This window comes from Solenopsis invicta, chromosome 3 (assembly GCF_016802725.1).
Source record: "Solenopsis invicta isolate M01_SB chromosome 3, UNIL_Sinv_3.0, whole genome shotgun sequence".
In the NCBI taxonomy this organism is placed as follows: domain Eukaryota; kingdom Metazoa; phylum Arthropoda; class Insecta; order Hymenoptera; family Formicidae; genus Solenopsis; species Solenopsis invicta.
In genome coordinates, this window is record NC_052666.1 from 10,149,886 (window position 1) to 10,169,812 (window position 19,927).

The 19,927-nt window shown below is 34.3% G+C and overlaps 2 protein-coding genes and 1 pseudogene across 2 annotated transcripts; 1 reads left to right on the forward strand and 2 right to left on the reverse strand.

The window, feature by feature from the left end:
* Window positions 1–5,389: 5,389 nt before the first annotated feature.
* LOC120357364 lies at window positions 5,390–7,180 on the reverse strand (annotated as a pseudogene).
* Window positions 7,181–10,880: 3,700 nt separating this feature from the next.
* Window positions 10,881–13,132, reverse strand: LOC120357264. The gene is made up of 3 exons (XM_039447374.1): window positions 12,569–13,132; window positions 12,008–12,446; window positions 10,881–11,855 (listed from the first exon to the last, which is right to left on the reverse strand). The coding sequence occupies exons 1-3, from the start codon at window positions 13,007–13,009 to the stop codon at window positions 11,218–11,220; spliced, it is 1,518 nt and encodes a 505-aa protein (XP_039303308.1). The 5' UTR covers window positions 13,010–13,132; the 3' UTR covers window positions 10,881–11,217.
* Window positions 13,133–17,721: 4,589 nt separating this feature from the next.
* On the forward strand, window positions 17,722–19,387 carry LOC120357365. Its single transcript, XM_039447543.1, has 4 exons — window positions 17,722–18,171; window positions 18,250–18,385; window positions 18,539–18,672; window positions 18,768–19,387. The coding sequence occupies exons 1-4, from the start codon at window positions 17,722–17,724 to the stop codon at window positions 19,116–19,118; spliced, it is 1,071 nt and encodes a 356-aa protein (XP_039303477.1). The 3' UTR covers window positions 19,119–19,387.
* Window positions 19,388–19,927: the final 540 nt, after the last annotated feature.

Genomic DNA, 19,927 nt, shown 5'->3' on the forward strand with positions numbered 1-19,927 from the left:
AAACATTATACGATATTGTCAATATAGTTACAAGTAGAATTATTTCAGAAAAAGAAATCACACATTTACAGCAATTGATTAAAGAGCACAATAGGTTATATATGACGTTATTTAATAAAACACTAAAACCGAAATATCATTTCTTAATCCATTATCCAAACATTATTCGTCTCATGGGCTCTTTAAAAAATTTATCTTCAATCCGCTTTGAAGCGTATCACAAAATATGTAAGACATATGCCCGAATTGTAGCTTCACGCAGAAACCTATTGTTAACATTATCCACAAAACTGCAATTACAATTTAGCTATCGATTATTAACTAAAAAAGGCTTCACTACATCGGTAAATGTAGGTCGCACTATTGGGAGATTGCCTTATTATTTAAAACCTGAAATACTCTCAAAAGTTTGTTCGGAAGAAGATTACGAAGTATCATGGATACAAATTAATGGAAAAATGTATAAATCAAATTACAATATACGTTTAGGCATAAACGATGACGATAATCCGGTATTTGCAACAATTGTATCCGTAATAATATCTTATAATAATAATAGCGTTTATTTCACGTATAAGATTTGTGATACACTAGGTTTAAATAGTCATGCTAAAGCATACGAAATTAGATTACAAGGACACGAAATTAAGAAAATTCAAGTGTACAAAATTGACGAAAACTACAACAATGTACCACCCGTATATGCAGCGCATACGACATCCGGCGGTCGCTGCATGATTTCCGCCAGACATTAGTATCATGTATATTATATAAAACAATATTTAAATAAAAAAACATTTCAAAATAGTTCATGTGTTCTCAATAAAATGTATACATTCAATTACATGTTCAACATTTTAGGTCATCATATATACACTTTATAATGCATGCTTATATATATATATATATATATATATATATTATATATATATATATATATATAATTACAAACGTCGAGACGCGGATTTCCAGCAAAATGAAATTATTTACTATTAAAAATATTTAATTGATGCAAAAAGATATTATTTTGTGCCAAATTCGAATTTCTTACCTAATAATAAATCTTCCGTTAATGTAACAAAATATACTTTTGTGCCAAAATTATATTCTTTAAGTATTAAGAAATATTCAATGATGCAAAAAGATATTCGTTCGTGCCAAAATTATATTCCTTAACTGTTAAGAAATATTCAATTGATGCAAAAAAATATTCGTTCGTGCCAAAATTATATTCCTTAACTGTTAAGAAATATTCAATTGATGCAAAAAAGATATTCGTTCGTGCCAAAATCAGATTCATTAACTATTAAAGTACGTTAATTTGGGGCAACATAATATTCACTATTATCACAAACCAACGATTGCATTGATTCAACAAAATATTCGATTCGCCGTATCCAACCATGCCATTTATTATCTGTTAACGAGTTTTATTTGGTCCAAGGAAACCTTTTTCTCAGTGTGATTGCTACATATTTATCAGAACGAACAGAAGCATTATTGCATATATCAATAGTTGTTTGAGTGCTGACATTTTCTGTTAATCTAGATTGTATTATTACTCCTAACACAAAGCTATTATCATTGCAAAAAAATATTTTATTTCTTAACTTTTATTAATCGCTGTGTTTAATAAATAATATCTAAGAAATAAATAAACACAATATACAGGTTACAAAAAATACAGTTTATTATATATTTATTATATAGACATATTATACATATATATATATCACTTATATTTATTTTATTCCTTTAATAATAATTGAATGTAAATGTTTGGCAATTTCCACGCCCTCTTCCACCACGTCACCTCGTTCTCCACCCCGACCTCTTCCTCGCCTTCCACCCTGACCTCTTCCTCGCCCTCCAACCCACCACCACCTTGCTCTTCCACGGCGTTGGCCAGCTTTTTGCCATCGAGCTGTAGTAATAAAACAATATATTAAAAATTGTATAGTTATGTATAAATAAATAATTTAACATAACAATACTATATAACTTACGTTTTTTTTTTCCTCTGTGGTGAGCAATGTTTGATCCGCCGAGACAGACGAGGTCTGAGTGTCCGAGGCAGGCGGGGTCTGAGCCGACGAGGCAGGCGGGGTCTGAGCCAACGAGGCAGGCGGGGTCTGAGCCGTCGAGACAGGCGGGGTCTGAGCCGTCGAGACAGGCGGGGTCTGAGCCACCGAGACAGGCGGGGCCTGATTCGCCGGGGCAGGCGGTCCTTGATCCGCCGGGGCAAACGGTCCTTGATCCGCCGGGGCAAGCGGTCTTTGATCCACCGGGGCAAGCGGTCTTTCATCCGCAAGCGGTGCCTGAGTTGGCAGTGCAGGTAGTGGTGGTGGTGACAAAGGCAGATGATTTAATTGATCGGCAGCCTCCATCGCCACTTTCAACATTTTTCCGCAGTCGACCCTTTGAGATATCTGTAATTTGTAAAGTGATATTTGCAGCATGTAGTAATAAGCATATAATAAAAATAAAAACTTACATTTTACGCACGCCGATTCTATGGTGAAGAGGTTATTCTGTTAGCCAATGATAGGCACATACTCGTCTCTCGAACGGCTTACGGAGACTATACTTCGAAGGTTAGAGAAGGGTTATAGTTAATCGAGTTAGTTAAAATTCATAGACATAGGATCTGTAGACTGGGCATCGATCATGTAACTTTTTCCCTAGGGTGGAAAGGTGAAAAGTGAAAAATTTCGTCATTAATTACAATGGCAAAATTTTTCACTTTTCACCTTTCCGCCCTAGAAAAAAAGTTTCATGATCGTTTCCCCTGAGCGATTGACGGGTTTTTGAAGAGTGGAAGTAAGCTTGAGTAGAAAAAGACGGATTGTGTCTGTACCATGCGTTCTCTCTGCCTTCGCGCATGCGTACATTGCTGTGAGAGAATTGAAAGAGAACATTAAGCATTTTCATATTGAAATAGTACTGGATTTATATTTCAATATTATATTCACTTTCAATTCTCTCTCACAGCAATGTACATACACCCAAGGACTTTAATTCTGTCCATGGGAAAATTTCCAAACTGACAAGACGCTATTTTTGTACAGTCGTGAGCTAAAAGGTTTTTGGAATGTAAACTTGCTCATTGATCGGCGAACGTAATTGGTTGGATCCACAGGTAAGAACCAATTGTGTTCGCCGTTTGATGAGCAAGTCTACATTTTAAAACAATCGACGAAAAATGTGTTGCAACCTTTTAGCTCACGACTGTACACCTATGGAATTTGATTCTGTCCATGGGGAAATTTTCTAAACTAAGAAATTGCTATCTTTCTACATACTTACAGTTCATGATTAACGTACCGATCAATAAGCTCTAGTTGTTTCATTAATCATGAACTGCGAGTATATAGAAAATGGTGACTTCTCAGTTTGGAAAATTTTCCCATGGACAGAATCAAAGTCCTTGGGTGTATGTACATTGCTGTGAGAGAGAATTGAAAGTGAATATAATATTGAAATAGTAAATCAAGTACTATTTCAATATGAAAATGCTTAATGTTCTCTTTCAATTCTCTCACAGCAATGTACGCATGCGCGAAGGCAGAGAGAACGCATGGTACAGACACAATCCGTCTTTTTCTACTCAAGCTTACTTCCACTCTTCAAAAACCCGTCAATCGCTCAGGGGAAACGATCATGAAACTTTTTTTCTAGGGCGGAAAGGTGAAAAGTGAAAAATTTTGCCATTGTAATTAATGACGAAATTTTTCACTTTTCACCTTTCCGCCCTAGGGAAAAAGTTACATGATCGATGCCCAGTCTACAGATCCTATGTCTATGAATTTTAACTAACTCGATTAACCATAACTCTTCTCTAACCTTCGAAGTATAGTCTCCGTAAGCCGTTCGAGAGACGAGTATGTGCCTATCATTGGCTAACAGAATAACCTCTTCACCATAGAATCGGCGTGCGTAAAATGTAAGTTTTTATTTTTATTATATGCTTATTACTACATGCTACAAATATCACTTTACAAATTACAGATATCTCAAAGGGTCGACTGCGGAAAAATGTTGAAAGTGGCGATGGAGGCTGCCGATCAATTAAATCATCTGCCTTTGTCACCATCACCACTACCTGCACTGCCAACTCAGGCACCGCTTGCGGATGAAAGACCGCTTGCCCCGGTGGATCAAAGACCGCTTGCCCCGGCGGATCAAGGACCGCTTGCCCCGGCGGATCAAGGACCGCCTGCCCCGGCGAATCAGGCCCCGCCTGTCTCGGTGGCTCAGACCCCGCCTGTCTCGACGGCTCAGACCCCGCCTGTCTCGACGGCTCAGACCCCGCCTGCCTCGTTGGCTCAGACCCCGCCTGCCTCGTCGGCTCAGACCCCGCCTGCCTCGGACACTCAGACCTCGTCTGTCTCGGCGGATCAAACATTGCTCACCACAGAGGAAAAAAAAAACGTAAGTCATATAGTGTTGTTATGTTAAATTATTTATTTATACATAACTATACAATTTTTAATATATTGTTTTATTACTACAGCTCGATGGCAAAAAGCTGGCCAACGCCGTAGAAGAGCAAGGTGGTGGTTGGGTGGAGGGCGAGGAAGAGGTCAGGGTGGAAGGCGAGGAAGAGGTCGGGGTGGAGAACGAGGTGGAGGAAGACGTGGTGGAAGAGGGCGTGGAAATTGCCAAACATTTACATTCAATTATTATTAAAGGAATAAAATAAATATAAGTGATATATATATATATATATATATATATATATATATATATATATATATATGTATAATATGTCTATATAATAAATATATAATAAACTATATTTTTTGTAACCTGTATATTGAGTTTATTTATTTCTTAGATATTATTTATTAAACACAGCGATTAATAAAAGTTAAGAAATAAAATACTTTTTTGCAATGATAATAGCTTTGTGTTAGGAGTAATAATACAATCTAGATTAACAGAAAATGTCAGCACTCAAACAACTATTGATATATGCAATAATGCTTCTGTTCGTTCTGATAAATATGTAGCAATCACTGCGGCATTAAAGCAAGAGATAGCTGAGCAACAGAGGATAATTAAAACTTTTGAAAAAAAATGATACCACGTAAACAAACAAAAAAGATCAGCACTCAAACAACTATTGATGTATGTAATAACGTTTCTGTGCCTACCGATAAGTCTGCAACAATCATTGTGTTAGGATAAATTTGATTATGGAATTAACAAAGATAACAACAATCAGCAATCAGAAATTCAAGAAAAGCATCGGTTACTTGACAAAAATAGTCTGTCAATTGTCGCAGATTTCATATAATTTGATACTTTAAATAAAAATCTGAATAAGAAATACTTACGGTCGCACACAGTTCGTTTGATGGAACATTTCTGTTGTATGCTTATGCTGACGCGATGCATTAAAAATTTGTCTACACCATTTCGATACACAAATGACATCAAATCACATGCTCGCGTTTGTATGCAGTATTATGAAATTATTATTGCCAGTAAGATTTATTTTAGTAAATTTTATTTTTAGTTATATCTTGTAAACCATTCCTCAGCTTATATATTCTGTGATTTATCTTCTAATTAAATATATCTTTTAATAAAGTTGGTTGAAGAAATATGTTTTCTGTTTCTATCATTGACGATTCATTTATTAATTTTTCACTGACATGTTTTACTTGACACAGCATTCATAGCTCGCAAGGGAAATTTGAGTATATGATAAAAAAAAATATCTGCATTACTTTTCGAGAATGAAGTGCTTAATTTTATTGAAAATAAATATACCGCAAGAAAAGTCGCACAAGTCGTTCAAATTATAATAATAAAATATTATAATTAATAAAATATCTACATTTATTTTTCGAAAACTTGAACGAGCTATTTTTAATTAGCTCTAAATCGCTTGATTTTATTTAAAGTAAAGTAAGTAGCGTAGAAGAGGGTCGGTCTCGCTAAAGCGTGGACTAGGCAAGACGCGACCGCGCCTCTAGATATCGCAATAAAAGTCGCACAAGTCGTTAAAATATATAAAATATATAATATAATAAAATATCTACTTTTAATTTTCGAGAACTTGAACGATATATATTTCTTTTAATAATGTTCCAAAAAAATAATTGGACAACTCCTTAAAATAATAATTAGAAGACGAAACGTAATAATTTGCCATCGTCTAAGAATGTAAGATCCAACTGTTTAAGCACTATCATCCGGGATATCATGAATCATAGTCTGGGTTGTCCTCATCATCGTCTAAGTTTTGGAACAAACTCTGTCATCTACCTTTACAGCATCACCTGTGTGATCAAAGTTGATACGCAATATCAATTTAAAATATCTTATAGAATCAAAGTCCGATTTTAAAAAGTTCTCTAGCTTTCAAAAAATAAAAAGAAGTCTTGTAACTTTTACTTTATATATCCTCATATATATTTCGTTTAAATAAAATGAAAAAATTTACTTTTTAATAAAATTACTTCAAACACTTCTTCCCATAAACTATTTTAAAGTTATTTAAAATAAAAGAAACAATATCTTGTGTAAAAAAAATTGGAGAACTTCTTAAAATAATTAGAAGACCAAACATAATAATTTACCATTGTCAAAGAATTTAAGATCCAACTGATCCAACGTCTTGTCGGTCATAAATAAATAATTCCCTGCCTCTTACTTTTTGCCCTTGTGATCCGCTAATTCTTTTTGTTTCGTGTAGCCCATATACATATATCTTCAGCAAAGTTCTCTTTCCAGTTTAGAAAAGATCCACAGTTACGAGAGTTGCTCCAAATTGTCTCTATAGAATTATTACAATTGTCGTCTGTGTGAATATATACCAGTGTTTTCAATATTCTAGCCACAAATAAAATCGAATGACTGTGATAATAGGGTGCTGACAACTTGTGAGTGCTCCTAATTTTCTGAAAAAGTAATTGAAAAGATTTCTTTTTTTTAGAAATACAGAAAAATGCAACTGTGATAATTACATAACAGATTTTATTGAATTTTGAATATATTACTTATTAGAGTCTTTAAATTATCTCAAAAAAAATTTCCAAATCTTTCCAGACCTTACCCTTTCTACATCCTCTTCCTCCTTTACTTTATGTGCCGTAGTCTATTCTCTCCTCAGTTTTATCTTGTCCCACTGTACATTGAGCCATTCTTGAGTTGCACTGATCATCTCCATCCTCAACTTTTTCTTGCTGCACAATCGATATGAGTAGTGGCTCATGTAGTATGTCAATTTTAATCGACAACTGAGACCATTACCAGTTTACGATTCATACTCCTGTTTTGATTAGTGAGGCAAATACATAAAATGATTCCATCGTTATATACTACTATATGCATATATATATATATATATATATATATATATATATATATATATATACATGCTGATATTATTATTTATAACGAAAACCATTAAAATAATTCTTAATATTAAAAATTCAACATTATCATTAAGTAGCACATTTTTAGGATCACCAAATTTTAAAAGAATCGATCCCACAATTTAATCTATAATCCTCTATTCCTACCTTTAAATAACCACAGTAAACATCCAATTTTTATAACTTTTAATTTTAATCTTCTGTTTTATTTATACGAAACATCAAAAGAATCAAAATAATAATAAAAACAATAAGAATTGTAAAGTATTATGACAAAATTTAACATTTCCAATAAGCACCAAATATAATGGTAAGATATAATGTATGTATAATAATAACATATATAATGTAGATCAAGATAATTACGTTATATTAAATATAAACAAATACGCTATGTGTTCACCGTCGTCGTCGTCACCGTCGCCGTCACCGTCGCTGTCGCCGTCGCCGCCGTTGTTGTTGTTGTTGTTGTTGTCGTCGTCGCCGCCGCCGTCGTCGCCGTCGCCGTCGTCACCGCCGTCACCGCCGTCACCGCCGTCGCCGTCGTCACTGCCGTCATCGCCGTCGCCGTCGTCACCGCCGTCGCCGCCGCCGTCGTCACCGCCGTCGCTGCCGCAGTCGCCGTCGTCGTCGTCGTCGTCGTCGTCGTCGTCGTCGTCGTCTTCGTCGTCATGCAGCTTCCTGGGTCCTTCCGCCGTCGCCGCCGTCGCCGCCGTCGCCGCCGCAGTCGTCGCTGCCGCCGTCGCTGCCGCAGCCGCCGCCGTCGTCGCCATCGTCATCGTCGCCGTCGTCGTCGAGGACGTACCATCACCCGGCACTAACTACCGTATATACCAAATTCACTGCTCTTTTCGCGACGCGACCTGTCTGATTCGCGAATCCAAAAATAACAGGTTAGGGAAACTGTCAACTTACCCACTACATTTATGTACACATATATATAGTAGTAGACGGCCATGATGCTTATGGGTACGGCCATGTTACATCACGTGATAGAACGGCTATAAATGAGCGCCACTCGTTACTCGTGTCGAAAAGATGTACTGGACAAGATTCGCTTGGCGACGATAATGACGTATCTTACATGTAAAACATGTATATTAGACTTTGCGTCGCGATATCTCCGCTCGTAGGACACGGAGAGAAAAAATAAAAACACTTTTATTATGCAATTCGTCACCAAGCTATCGATTGAGACTACTCAGACCTTGATCGGTTCAGCCGTTACTGAGATCTGATAACTCGTTAATGCTTGAAATCGCTGCCTCGCGTAAAAGAGGCGCGGGTCTTTCTCGCTTTGCGGTTTTTATCTTTTTTTTAAATTGGCACGAGGCGCGACCGCGCCTCTTGATGTATAACTTTGATTTTTTTCAGGAATTACTATATTATTTGATGTTTATGATACGTTAATAAAATTACAAGACATACCTAAAAAATTTATAAGTCCTGATAATGAAACATATAAATTAATAGGACTAATTAATTATACAGGACCTAATATCCAAACAGGATTAGTTAATAGAAGCATTGGTCACTTCACAGTATTTGTATTTTGTTTTGGTCAATGGATTCGGTACAACGACATGACACCGAAAACTACACTAATGTAAGAAACATATGAAGTACAATCCCATTTAGTATTATATACAAAATACGTACAATAAATTGTAACAAACCGCTTTTCCGCTCCCCCCTCGGACCGTCCACCGTTCCGGGCTGTCCGGCCGAACAACCACCGGACAGCGAAAACACGGCGCGTAGCGCCAATAAGAAATACGAACACCGGCGTAGCGCGTGTTGACGCATCCGCGCGTTAGATCTCCGCGACAGATCCCCGCGCGCACGCGCTCGACCAGAGTGGCGACCGCTGGACCGATCTCGAGCGGCGGGGAGTCCCCCACCGATTCCGTACCGTTTCGTACCTCCGCACCGTCCCTGCCCTCTAGATTCGGGTATATAAGCACCGCCGCTCCGAGAGTCGAGGCTCTCTTCTTCTCCGTCCGATTCCCGTCCGCAGAAGAAAACCTATCCCGAGTGCTCACACGGAGTTAAGCGCCTTAGCTTCCGTCAAGCGATCTTGACACGAGCCATCCGCCTTCCTAGACCGCCGGTTCACGGGCTCAAGTCCACCTTGGGCTCCACCAGGAGATCCTAGTAGTCGGCACTTCCCGATCCACCGTCCCATCTCGGTATCGACTCACGACTTGGGTTGTGGAGTTCCGCGCCTCTACCAAGAGATCTTGCCGTGAGTCGATCACCACTGCCGAACATCGCAGTATTAACCGCAGCGCGCCGTGATCGGGATAGAGTACAGCTGTACCACGCGCGCGTCGTCTACGGCCGTGGCCGCGGCCTTCGGCAAGGCCACGGTACCCGCGCGTCAACAAGGATTCCGAGTTCCGAGAATCTCGGCTCGGAATTCCGCGAACTTGTAAATAGACACCGTGTACGATACCGCGTGTAAAATCCGACCGTTCCGAATATCGCGTGTAAATACCGTTCGTCCGTCCGCGCGTTCTGGTTTCCGTCTGTCCGTCCGCGCGTAATTTCTAAGTTTTGTTACGTCCGTCCGAGCGTCACCGCCATCCGTCCGTCCGCGCGTCGTGGCTAAAAACGCCACGCTATTATTTTGTACAAAGCACTACGCGAAATAAAGATTCGCTGATTTCTTATCAACCAAAACAGTCTAGTTCTCTTGGCGACCTCAATCCGCGTCCTCGTCCGCCGAACTCACACTGCCCCGTGCGCGGAAAAAGACAGGTCGTTACAAAATAATAAAAAATTTATTCTCATTATTACACCAAAATGATTTTCTTTTTCTTTTAACCTTTTTGAGACTCCAGATACACATATGTACCATCTATTTAATATAACCGTCTTGAAAGAATTAATGAGCATTCTGACTATCTTGGATGTCCACGTCGGGGGCGGTTTTTCTGTCAAAGGAGTTGAGCACAAAAATCTTGTTATGCATATTCCGAAAGCACATAAATAGAAGTATATTTTAAGTCTACAATCAACTCGCTATACATAAGTACTTTAACTGGCACTTTGTTCTTGTGCGTTTTCACGTCGAGGACGGTTTTTTGGTCAAAGGGATTGAGGAAAAAAATTTCGTGTATACACTGAAAGCACATAATTAGCACTAAATTTTAACGTACTCATTTTATTTATTTATTTTTTTTCTTAATGGGCATTCTAACTTTCTTAAAAGTTAGCAGAAAAATAATTTCTGACTAAACGGCTGGAACACAAAAATCGCGATTCGAGCAATAAATTAGCACATAAAGAGCACTAAATTTTCTGTACGTTTTATATGATTGCGCCCATGTTGGTGCTTTGTAGACATTAGCAACCCGCATATTCAAAAAATTCTAAAACTTTGTGTACAAATAGAGGAGTTTTTCCATAACATAAATAGTACATTACACTACAAGAGCCGAAAGTTGAATTTTCGGCCCTGCGCGTCATGATGCGCCGAGGCGAAGCCGAGGGCATCATGACGCGCAGGACCGAGATTTCAACTTTTGGCCCGCGTAGTGTATACGATTTTTCTTCATAGCCGGTCGAAAGTACGTTATTAATTTTATTTTTTTTCACTTTAAATGTTGATGAGCATGTTTTTGATGCCTGCCCCCGACATTTGCGGCACGAGCGAAGCGAGTGCTGCTGGTCGGGGGGGCAGGCATAAAATACATTCGAAGAGTCAAGTCCTGTCATATCTTTTAAAAATAAATTAATTCCATTTTATCAAAGATGTCTTTATTTTCTTTAGTTTAACAAATTATATTAATTATAATAAAATTTATAAAACAAAACATATTATAACCTAAAAACTCTTATTGCGTTTTTTTTTATCGTTTTCATTTTCATTTGAATTATCACAATTATTAATGAAATTTCCATAAAAAACACAGTTTTCAAACTTAATATTAGAGCAGTTAGAAATAATATCTTCGGTAAATATACAATTTTGAAAATTCATAATTTGATTATTAAAATTTAAATGTGTAGATAAGCATTCTGATGATAGTTCACCAGTATGAGTATTAGTTTCATAATGTTTTTTCATTTTTAACGGTGGTTCATTTTCTTGTTTTTTAACAAAGAGTGATGGAATTGGTGGTAATGACATAAAATGAGTTGAAGGTAATGGTTTATTAGATTCTGTTAGTACTTTTCTTTTTGTCTGTGTTGTAACCGAGGTTATTGGAGGTTTTGTTGTTGTTAACTGATTTAATTTATCAATTGCTACTAGATCATCTTCACTTATTATAAAATCATCAGAAAAATCATCGGAATTATCATTTTGTTCAGTAGATTTCAAATTTTTATTTGCAGTTATTGTGCCACTAGAATAATTTTTACTAGTCGATGGTTGTGGATTCAGATGATCATTAGATACAGTAGCATTAGTAATACGTTCATAAATTTTTTCTCTATTTTTTAACGAATTTTCGACGTAACCTGTAAATAATTAAATTATTTATAGGTAAGATATTTAAGATAAAAATGTGTAGTATCTGAATAGTTAACAGAGTATTAAATTTTTATGTATTTATACAACTAGTAAATGATAGGAAATATCTATAATTTAATTAAATAAATAAAAAAGTAACCTTGTGCTATTGTAAGTGACTTCCATCCACCTAGTTGTTTAAGCATGGTAGTGCTTGCTCCTGAGTTGGATAAAAGCGTAGCACCCGTTCTACGAAAGCAATGACCGGTGTACTGTTTTGGATTTTCTAAATTAAGGTATGCAGCTATAATTTGAGGTGTCTCCCCAATTTTATTCTTGCCAATAACCTGACGTTGACACTTCTCTTTATGATACTGGATAAAAAATCTATCAGTAAATTGATCTTTAGGCCTCAGTGACATGTACTGAGTAACTTTCTTATAAAAAAGGTCTCCAATAATAAATTGTCGAGGCATGTCATTTTTTGATTCATGAATAGAAACAAGATACTTATTACCGTTGTTTTCTACATCTTGAATTTTAAGTTTCGTAAGTTCATCACATCTAAGAGCTCCACATATGCCAAAGATTAAAATAACCTGTAATTATTATAGTAAATCGATTTACATGTCATGATGAATTAATTAATTATTATTAATTAAAGTATGCATTAAAAAAATGAAACATTAAGCAATAAATAAAAATTAATATAAATACTAACCTTTGAAGCTAAGTGAACATAGTCTGGTGCATTATTAATAAATTTTAAAATTTCATCCCATTTCAAGACCGAGGACTTTTTCGGTTTGTATCCTTTAGAGTTATTTTTGACTAAAGCTTTCAAGTTAAGAAAATTATTTATGTTAACATTGTCTCTTGTATTTAATGTACTTTTTAAAATTGACCAAACACTCCATATAGTTGACGGCTTTAATTTTTTAGATAGTTCCTTAAAATACACAATCAAATTATTTTCTGCAGAGTTTGACAGTAAAGTTTTGTGTTCTATCTGCCACTTTTTATACGTGTCGTAAACAAGATTGTATCGATCGACAGATTTCTTTGGTAACGTATCTGTATTTATTATCAATCGCGCTTCTGCATCGAAATTTCGTATAACATCTTCCTCGTCTACGGATTCATCAGATGACGTATTGTTCATTTTTGCTGGGTTGTTGAATTGACTTTAATAATACTTGAATATTAAATTAACTGACGACAGCACAATATTGATAATGATTTTTAAGGTTAGAGGTAGCAACAGTAATGACAGCGGTTAACAATTTGTTGTAGGGACAGAAGAAATAGTTCCTAGTTACGAGTATAAATGCGCATGAGAAATTCTTTTTCTCCCGGCGTTATAGAGGGCGCGCGTGTACTTCTCACAGGGAGTAAATGTTAAACTTTTGTCCCTGCTATTAGGGACGAAAGTGCGTACTTTCGACCGAGGTATGAAGAAAAATATTTTTTGTTAGTACCCGTTTTATTTAGGGAGTAAAATATTCTTTTGAAAAAAATCAGTTTTTTTCTTTCCAAGCGAATATCTAAAACTATAATAGAAAAAAATATTCAGAATGAAAGTTGAATGGCTCGAAGAGTACTTTATAACAATAATTTAAAACAATTTTTCAATTATTAAGTTATCAATTATTATAAATTATTATTAATTTAAAAAAAATTTAATTTTAAATTTAAAATTTTTTAAATTTTAATTTTTTACATCACCCGAGTGGCACCGTGTATCATTTTATTATATCTTTGTTTAACATTCGGTGAACACGCACACTGAGAAAAAAGCCTAGTTATAATTATCCAAGCTAAATGATGGTTACTAAGTGGTAAAGTGACATAGTACCAATGAAATGTTTAGTGAATGTAACAAGAAAAATGGTTACTGATATTCACACACACACACACACACACACACACACACACACACACACACACACACACACACACACACACACACACACACACACACACACACACACACACACACACACACACACACACACACACACACACTCACACACACACACACACGATGTGCAAAAATCCGACCGACAACCTCCACGTGGTGCACATTGGGTAATGCTAATGTCGGCGGTAGACGTCATTTTTCGGAAAAATGTACTGTAAAAAATGTATATCTTCAAAGTCTTGTAACTCGGTCAAAAAAAATCGTAGAGAAAACTTTAAAAAAAGCATTTTGTAGAGAAAATGTCATACTTTATGGCACTTGCATTGGATTTGTCGAGAAAAATTTTTTTATTGAGCTACAGGCTGTTAAAAATACGTTATTTTAAGGAAAAAACAGTGTATCTTTTTTGGGGCATAGTACTAAGAAATTGAGAAAATTTTTGAAAACCATTAACAGCATGTTAAAGCTGGAACTTCGAGCTTTAAAATGGTTTTTTGATTTTTTGTCTACGATGATTTTTCACGGAGTACGGATATCATTTGTAAAAAATGCAGGTTTAGCTTCAAAGTAGCGTAACTCGGTCAAAAAAAATCGTAGAGAAATTTTAAAAAAAGCATTTTGTAGGCAAAATGTTGTAGTTTATGAAGCTTTACTTGAATTGTTCGAAAAAAATTTGTTGGTCGAGCTGCAAAGTGTCAAAGATACGAAATTTTAAGGAACAAAACAGGGTGGCTTTTTTACTGCATAAGACAAGGAAGTTAAAAGAATTTTGAAAATCTGCTGATAGAGCGTTAAAGTTGGATCTTCAAGCTTCAAAATGCTTTTTTTATTTTTTATCTACGCTGATTTTTCACCGAGTTACAGTCATTTGAAAATAGCCTAATTTTTGGTGTCTGGAAAGTGTTCCCTATTTTCTTTTGAGTAGTGTATATGTTGGTTTTCATCTAATAAAATAGGAGTCATTATTCCAAATGGCAATTGGTTTCATTTGGCTCTGTGATGATTAGAAAATTTGATTTAAATAAAATATTATTGAATCGTACCCAGATAATTTCGATCAAGCATTTACTATTTATTTGAGAAATAAATTCAATGGACGGCTTTTCTATCTCTTTTTCTATTTTTAATGAATCATCAAGACATTTTTAAATTAACAATCTATAACAAAAATGTAATTGTAATTTTGTCGCAAGTAATATGTAACAGTACGACTTTTCTCGCGGTCGCGGATTAGCTCACCGGTGCCAGGGTCGAGAAAAGGAACTCTGATTTGAAAAAGAAATTAACAAAAGTATTTATTTTAAATCAGTATCTCCTCACACTCCGTGATACAAAAAATGAAAATTTATTATGAAGGAAGGAAGTTGACACCTTCGGAACTCGTGTTCCCCGGAACGTTTGTTCACACGCGGAAAGAACTTAAAACTACTTATAACGTACACGCATAGAAAACACGTAGAAAACTTAAACTAAATTATAGCGCTCGCGGTGTCGATTGAAATCTTAAGTCTAAATACGAAACGCAGATCTTACAAACTAACGCTCGGAAAATATTACAAGAAACGCGGACTTAATGCTAACGCAACTTAATAACTAACGCTCGCCTGAGGAAAGGGTCAAGATACGCTCGCTTCGCTACACTGAGAGAAAAATATATGGTATTTAGAACCATAATGACATAGTAAAATAATTATAGTTAGAATTATCATATTTATAGTAAATGTTACCATAATGTTGGTTATAATAACAATATAGACATAGTATAACTGACCCATGTAAAATTTTTACCATAAATTATAATCATTTTAAGTAAAAATATAGTAGGATTGCAAATATAAAATGATAAGAGAAAGTAACCATTTTTAATAGTCAATACAATTAGAATATTTTACAAATATTGGTTCAGATAACTATATTTTTATTATTATTTTATTATTATCGTGTAGTGCGCGATATCCAATGAGCGTACAGAGCGGAATGGTGACATGCTCATTGGACATTGCGCATCGCGCGCGAAGAAATCGCGCTGGTCTGCAGATGACGATTGTCAAGTGTCTCTCGATACGTGCAAGTTCGTGCGTGCACGCGCAGTTTGGACGTAAACAACGTGTCTTTCGGGCGGCAGCTACCGAAGTATAAGAAGCAGTGTGTGAAAAAAAGTATCGTCGCATGTGTCTCGATACGTTTGTGCGTTTGGACAACGATTCTGTTTTGGGCTGCAGCTACCGACGTAGAAGCAGTGTGTGACAAAAAGTATCGTCGCATGTGTCTCGATACGTTTGTGCGTTTGGACAACGATTCTGTTTTGGGCTGCAGCTACCGACGTAGAAGCAGTGTGTGACAAAAAGTATCGTCGAAAACAGTTGCTGTTTACGAAGAAGTAAGTTATTTGTATTATAATAATATTTGTATATTATAAAATATTCTGTATAATTACTGGGGCCCGGACGTCCGGGCAAGTAATTTTTTAGAACTGTTTTTTAAATAAATAATAATATGAATAAAAATAATTTTACTGCAAACAATTACAAAAGATTCTAAAACACATGGCGCAAACAGATTCAAAATAACTCTAAAATATTCATTGACAATTAAAGTATTTTAACTGAATAACTTTTTTCATTAGAATGTAACTTTGTTTTGTATGATTTATTTATTTTTTTAACTTTTATGTATTTCTTTAATAAGAATTTATATTTTAATTTTTCTGTCTACCATACTTTTGCAGGTCGAACGAGTCTTAAGTTTATACTTACAATTAGAAGTCACAATGTCTGATTTGATCGAAGACTTGTTAAGAAAGTGGGGCTTTTCCCAATATATTGAAAAATTTAAAGGTAATTATTATTATTATTGTGAAATATTAATGTAAAATAAATGTATAATTACATTTTAGTCTTATTTATTTAGATGAGCAAGTTGACGAGCAATTCTACACATGCCTGATTCGATGATAAAAGAATTGATACCTTCTGTTGGACATCGTTTTTCTTTTCTTACAAATCGAAAAATATTCCTTGAAAGTATTAATGAGACATCATCGGTTGCTAACAACTCAATAGTGGTAAGGTGTGATGTGATTTATAAATTTATTTGTTTTAATTATTATGTGTTTTGTGTGTAATCAAAATTAAGAAATTATAGAAGTGTATGTTTTAAGTCTATAATAAAATTATTACAATATTTTATTTTAACAAATTTAAGTATATTTAATAATTAAAAGTAAAGTAATATATATAACTATAACTTTCACACAATAACACCTTTTTTTGTTTACGTAATAGCACATACAATATAAAAATATTATTCTTAACTTTTTTTTCTATTTCAGTTATTGTGAAGATTATTTTATATGAATATTATTGTTTTAGGATACGAATATAGAAGAATCAGAAAATGAGATAATTAATAATGTGCTAACACAACAAAGTGAATCCGAGGACAATGTTAGCACAGTGTTATCACGTACAAGTGAACTTGACGATATTAGTATAGCTAGTAGCTCGTCGATGGACACATGTTTTTATCGTAAAAAGGTATGCATTATCTTATATTATTTTTATTGTATAAAGGCATTGTATATATATATCTTTTTATGTTTGCTTCCTTGATTAAGTTAATGTTAGTCTCAGAACTATTTCTTTTTCATAATCTGTTGGATTTATTAGAATCTTTCCTCTTTCGTAGAAAAGTAAGGAATAAATCAATGTACTTCTTTTATTGAAATTGTAATCATTTGATTACATAATACGAACCTGTACCATTAAATATGAAAGTACTAAGCACAGTTTACAGTTTTATTTAATATTTTTTAGAATCTCAGAAATTTACTCTCAGAATCAGGCACCGGTAAACAATTATTGACACAAACACGATTAACTCCATCGGATCGCAATAATTTATGTAAGATAATTATTGAGAAGCTTCTTAGTAAATCTATAAAGTACGTATAAATGTATTTAAGCTTCAGAATCTATAGAGTTTTTGTTGAACTTATTTATTTTACTTTATTTTCTTATTGTAGAATAAAGACTGAAGAATTTCAAGATTGGGCTACAGAAATTGTTAACCTTTTTAAATACGAAAAGATTTCTACATATTTCGTTCCAAGTAACGCTAAATTGAAACGTTTTGCTCATGGAAAACTTTGGGACAAGTATAATAATGTTAAAAAGTTAATTATAAAACACAAAAAAGCGTGTAAAGAAGACAATGTTGAAATAACTCCTGAGAATAATAATGACTGTGAAGAGGCACTAATTGCATTACGTGCAATTCAACCGGAAGATATAAATATTGAAAAATTGTGGAAAGAAACATTTACAAGAAGAAACAGAGGAACTTCGATTAGAAATTATTTTGAAGAATATCCTATTTTAAAAACTGCGATTGGTGCTACACTTGTAAGAATATACATTGAAATTTTAACGTTCGATAACTCAAGTTAGAAATGCGTTGTAATGTAATGTCAATGGTCATAGTTGCAGATTGATTTTCAACTGGAAACAAAAACAGATACGCTCACTTTCCAACAGAAATGGCCTGACATCGCTCCGTATATAAGACTTCTCGCTGAGAAAACAGAAGTATGCCCAACATTATGTGAGGTGACAAATGGTAAATATTATACATAAATAAATTTTGAATGCTATAATTAATTTTTGCACAAAACATTCTATTTTAATACAATATTTCCAAAGTCATGTCTAAATATAAGGGGTACTGCAGAAAGTAGAAGATTGGCATATATGATTTGTATATTACTTGCAGATGTACCTGTTGAAACATTAAGCCTTCTCATGTTACCTTATTTATTAAAACCGAGTAATGTGAAAACAGGCAATAAGAAGAGGTGGAAACCATCCAAAATAGAAACTGCTGAAAGTTTTATTTTTCGAGTTTCTGTAAGCAATTTTTTACATATCTTTAAAAAATTATTCGCAAAATATAATTATAATTGGTTTATTTTATTGTATATATATATCATATCTTTTTTCAGAATATAGCAGATTTGGAACCTAAACTCCATAAACGAAAAGAAAAACTTGAAGCTTATGGATTGACACTTCAGCCAATGGTGGTAGCAGTGGGTTCCATTTTAAACTTGACATCTTTTTACGTTATTATTAACGATATTAAATATACATCAACAAGTTTAATGAATGCAATCGATTTATGCTTTAAAATATTCTTTGCGCTAGATGCAACATATCCAGCAGATTCTGAAATTGTGTGGTATTTTTTACAACAATATATTTATGGCATTACTAACAAAAAATATCACCGTAATTTTATTTCTGTTGAGACCACTTGGCATGATGTAGAACAACTTATGCTTACTCGTAAGTAAATCACTTCAATAATAATTATAGCATCGCTAACTCGTTTATGGAAATATAAGCACATATGTACATTCCAAAGATGATGAAATGTGAATATTGTCGAAAAACCTTTCCGAAAAGGTATCTCAAGCTACATACACGTTTTGAACACCGTAAAAGTATTGCTAGTGTAAAATATACTTGTAATTTCAAAGATTGTAATCGTTGTTATTCTAATTATAAAACTCTTCATCTACATAAAAAGCGTTGCAAACATTTTGAAACAGCAATATTTGAATCTGACATTTCCACAAATGTAAATATCGATGATATGACTTTAAAACAAAATTTTTGTAATAAAAAAATCGAGTCTGATTGTGATATTAATGATATTAATGTTAATAAAAATTGGAACACTGAAGAAATACATCATGAACTTCGTACATTTGCATTACAACTAATATCTTCTCTACATTCTGATGCAACATTATCTCGATTACACATTACTCGTATTACGCGTATATTTCATACTTTTCTTAATTCTAAGTACATGGACAATATAAAAAGAAGATATCACTCGTTAAATCATCAGAATCGGATTATATAGTTGAACAGTTTGAAATATTACAAAATGTTTTCAACGATATTGACAGTGAATATAAAAGAAATAAAATTTTAGTAAATAATGGATATAATATTAAACCTGTAAAAATATTATTTGGGACAATGGAAATTAGAAATAAAACTGGATTAAAAATTCAAAACGTGTATGGGCAATTAATGCCATTAAGAAATATTTTAAAAGCATTTTTCGACATAAATGACATATTTCAAAAAA

Excerpts from the sequence above, each read along its gene's own strand:
- LOC120357264 (XM_039447374.1), bottom strand. The coding sequence starts at position 13,009 with ATGAACAATACGTCATCTGATGAATCCGTAGACGAGGAAGATGTTATA. Across the intron at positions 12,447-12,568 it reads ATGTTCACTTAGCTTCAAAG|GTTATTTTAATCTTTGGCAT; the intron begins GTTAGTATTTAT and ends TAATAATTACAG. Across the intron at positions 11,856-12,007 it reads GTCACTTACAATAGCACAAG|GTTACGTCGAAAATTCGTTA; the intron begins GTTACTTTTTTA and ends AATTATTTACAG.
- LOC120357365 (XM_039447543.1), top strand. The coding sequence starts at position 17,722 with ATGTATTTAAGCTTCAGAATCTATAGAGTTTTTGTTGAACTTATTTAT. Across the intron at positions 18,172-18,249 it reads CTGCGATTGGTGCTACACTT|TTGCAGATTGATTTTCAACT; the intron begins GTAAGAATATAC and ends CAATGGTCATAG. Across the intron at positions 18,673-18,767 it reads GTTTTATTTTTCGAGTTTCT|AATATAGCAGATTTGGAACC; the intron begins GTAAGCAATTTT and ends ATCTTTTTTCAG.